At 39.8% G+C, this 3,136-nt stretch overlaps 1 protein-coding gene across 1 annotated transcript; it reads right to left on the bottom strand.

The window, feature by feature from the left end:
* Positions 1-921: 921 nt before the first annotated feature.
* LOC119429441 (CAAX prenyl protease 1 homolog) lies at positions 922-2,401 on the bottom strand. Its single transcript, XM_037697068.1, has 2 exons — positions 2,280-2,401; positions 922-2,204 (listed from the first exon to the last, which is right to left on the bottom strand). Exons 1-2 carry the CDS (start codon positions 2,316-2,318, stop codon positions 1,980-1,982), a joined length of 264 nt encoding a protein of 87 aa, XP_037552996.1. The 5' UTR covers positions 2,319-2,401; the 3' UTR covers positions 922-1,979.
* Between the last annotated feature and the right edge of the window lie 735 nt (positions 2,402-3,136).

The following is a 3,136-nucleotide window of genomic DNA, read 5'->3' as shown; positions in this document are numbered from 1 at the left end:
AAAGCTCCACGTGGAACCTAGTAAGGAAATTGAAAGTAAAATTGGGTTTATTTTTCAGAAACAGATCCTGTCCAACTCTGAACGCTAGAAAACACCTTGTAACTGCAACTTTCCTTCCCTCCATTGATTACGGTGACATTATTTACATGAACGCTCCTACAAGAACCCTGCAGATGTTGGATGCTGTCTATCATGGTGCACTAAGATTCATAACTGGCTGTGATTATCGTACCCACCATTGCACCCAGTATTCACTGGTTAACTGGACATCATTAACTTCACACAGACTCTCTCGCTGGTACATTTTCATCTTTAAATCACTTCTTGGTCTGCTGCCTTCATACATCTCCTCCTACATGTCTCTGCGTGAGTGCAGCTACAGCGTGCGCTCTCAGGACATTATTATCTGCAGTGTTCCCTCAGTGAGGACTGAACTAGGCAAAAGGGTCTTCTCCTACTCCGCTCCTGTTTCCTGGAATATCTTGCAAAAAGATCTGAAGCTCTTGACCTTGATCTCTCGAAGTGGCTTCAAACATCTGTTAAGTTCCTGGGGAAAAACCAACGCAGACATGTTCCCGTTTTTAGTTTTCTACACCGCCTTATAATCTAGCTGTTTTGTTTTATTTTTTAACACCATTTTCTTTTAAATTGTTCTTCTCAATTTGTACACATCCTTTATGATTGTCCATTGATGTCATCACTATTTGTTAAAATCAGGTCTCTCTTGTAAACGAGTCCTCGTGACTCAGTGGGATTAACCTGTATAAATAAGGGATGAATGAAAAAGGATAACTAAAATAAAAGCTGCCCCTCTGCCATATCACAGTCTTGTTGACTTTCACATTTAAGTAAATGAGTAAAATAAAAAAATGTTTTTTCTTGAATTTATTCAATGCAACAAAGAAAGCATACAACCCCCTCCTCTAACAAACCCAACTCTGTCTGATCTGCTGAAAAAGAAAGCTTGTACACCCTCTTCCCAAAATCCCCCATTAATAATTTGCTAGCCAGGCAGCCAAGAAAATAAACAATTTGTCAACTTAAAAATTCCAAACACATTTTTTTTTAAACAATTTACATCGTATTTTCTAACGCTAATCACTAAAGTTACATATATACACGCTTGGTTGTAGCCTTGACCACAAGCGCCTTGGAAAAAATTAAAATAAAACGTCACTTCCTCACTTTGTATAGAAAATAAAAATCACTAGTCTAATTTAACGTCAAATAAAACTTTCTGAACTGCTCTGTTCACAATGTGTCCACTATCAGAACAAAAAGAGAATTAGAGGCACTCACATTTTGCCCTAGTCATCAAGTATCTCCTCTAAAAAACATTTGAATTGGAACAACTTATTAGTTTCACAGGGACGAAAGTTGCACTTGAAGGACAATTTAAAATCTGACCTGTTTGTAAAAAGTACTGTCGTGAGTACAAATGATGTAGATTCATGCTAAGCCTAGAAAACTTGTGACCGTCTGAACACTAGCTGGATGCCATATCTGCATCACAACAGATTAATATTCTTAGTAAAGTCTAGAAAAGATTTGGAAATCGTATAGTTTTAAATTAAATAAATAAGGTTTGAAAATGTAAAATACTGTCCAAAAAAAGAGAGCACTATTAAGTTACGGTAAACTAATCTGAATTGTACTCTGACAACTTCTTTGAAATCTCATTAAACAAACATTGTCCAGATGTTTTGCTCACAACAAGTGCATAACTGGTGTTTCTACAGCGTGAAGGCTACGTTGTTTTAGGCTGTTTTGAGTCAATACGGTTCGATTTTGTTAAAAACGGAGAATCTAATGGGACAAAACTGAACACGTTGGGAAGTGAAGTAAAGGTTAAAATAATATAAAACTAGATGGTGAGATACAGATGGGAAGAAAAAGACCAGGGAGCATCACAGAGCCAGGAGAGGTCTGCGGAGGCCGTTCTGAGGAGGCAGCGGTCGCCGCTCCCCCTTCCAGCCTCGTCAGTCTTGCTTGGCGTTGCCCAGCGCCCTGAGGCGCTCCAGAAGAGGAGGGTGTGAATAGTGCCACATGGAGAACAGCCAGTCGGCAACAGGGAAGCCCAGGTTGTCCTTGTTCAGCTTGATGAGAGCAGAGTACAGCTCCGAGGCTTTGCCCATACCACGTGCAAAGGCATCTGCCTGGAACTCAAACCTGCGACTCAGGACTGTCAGACAGAAAGACAGGAGCTGCAAAGAGAGGAGAACATTTTAACATCTCCGAACAGTAGAAATGAACGTGAAAGCACGTGGAATATCAATCACCTCATTGTAGGGAGAAAAGATGAACTGGAAGATAATCATCAAGCCTATTAATGTGGGCTGGCTGTTAATAAATCCAAACGCTACAAACAGTTCCTTGCGCCCAATCAGAACAGCAAAGAGGGAGAAGCACAGGAAGGAATTCATCTGCAGAGATAAAAACAACCAGTTATTGCACATCGACCCATGCACTCAGGCTTAGATCTAAAAAAAGTCAAGTCATGTCCTCTGGAAGGGTTAAAAAAATAATAAAGATTACAGGGGGAATGTGGCGCGTTCACAAGAACCTGACAAGTTGTTTAATGACAAAATATATTTTGTTAGCAAAGAATAGAGTCCTAACATTTGTTAAACATCTGTTGTTACAACAAATGAAAAAACAAAAAAAAAGAGTGCTTTGACAATCGATAAAACTAAAAAATGTTTTCAACGTGAAAGAAGAAAGAGGGGGCAGGTGTCGCTCTCGCTTTGAGTTTATACTCTTTGTTGCTGCATGCTGTGAGTGAAATGTGCCCAGAGCGGAGGACTTGTTAGCAAAGAATAGAGTACTAACATTTATTAAACATTACTTCTGTATTAAAAAAATAAAAAAAATTGTGCTTTGACGAACTAAAAAATAAATTGTTAACGTAAAAGAGGAAGAGGGGCAGGTAACGCTCTCGCTTTGAGTTTATTCTCTGTCGCATGCGTGCTGTGGGTAAGCGTCCAGAGCGTCACCAGCTCAGGAGGTGTCACAGCGACACGGTTCAAGCACGGCTCCCCAAACGACAAGACAGACATATCTGTTCATAACTGTATTATTAGTCAGCCTGAGAGTTGACAGATTTTAGCAAACAGTTGCCGAACGCACCCTGACACAA

The sequence above is a fragment of the Nematolebias whitei genome, unplaced genomic scaffold (genome assembly GCF_014905685.2).
Source record: "Nematolebias whitei isolate Nwh7 unplaced genomic scaffold, NemWhi1 Nwh_scaf_1239, whole genome shotgun sequence".
In the NCBI taxonomy this organism is placed as follows: domain Eukaryota; kingdom Metazoa; phylum Chordata; class Actinopteri; order Cyprinodontiformes; family Rivulidae; genus Nematolebias; species Nematolebias whitei.
This window is presented reverse-complemented; position numbering and strand designations above follow the sequence as displayed.

Coding starts and splice junctions, on each gene's coding strand:
- LOC119429441 (XM_037697068.1), bottom strand. CDS start 2,318: ATGATTATCTTCCAGTTCATCTTTTCTCCCTACAATGAG. Junction 2,205..2,279: donor TCTTTTCTCCCTACAATGAG/GTGATTGATATT, acceptor CTCTCTTTGCAG/CTCCTGTCTTTCTGTCTGAC.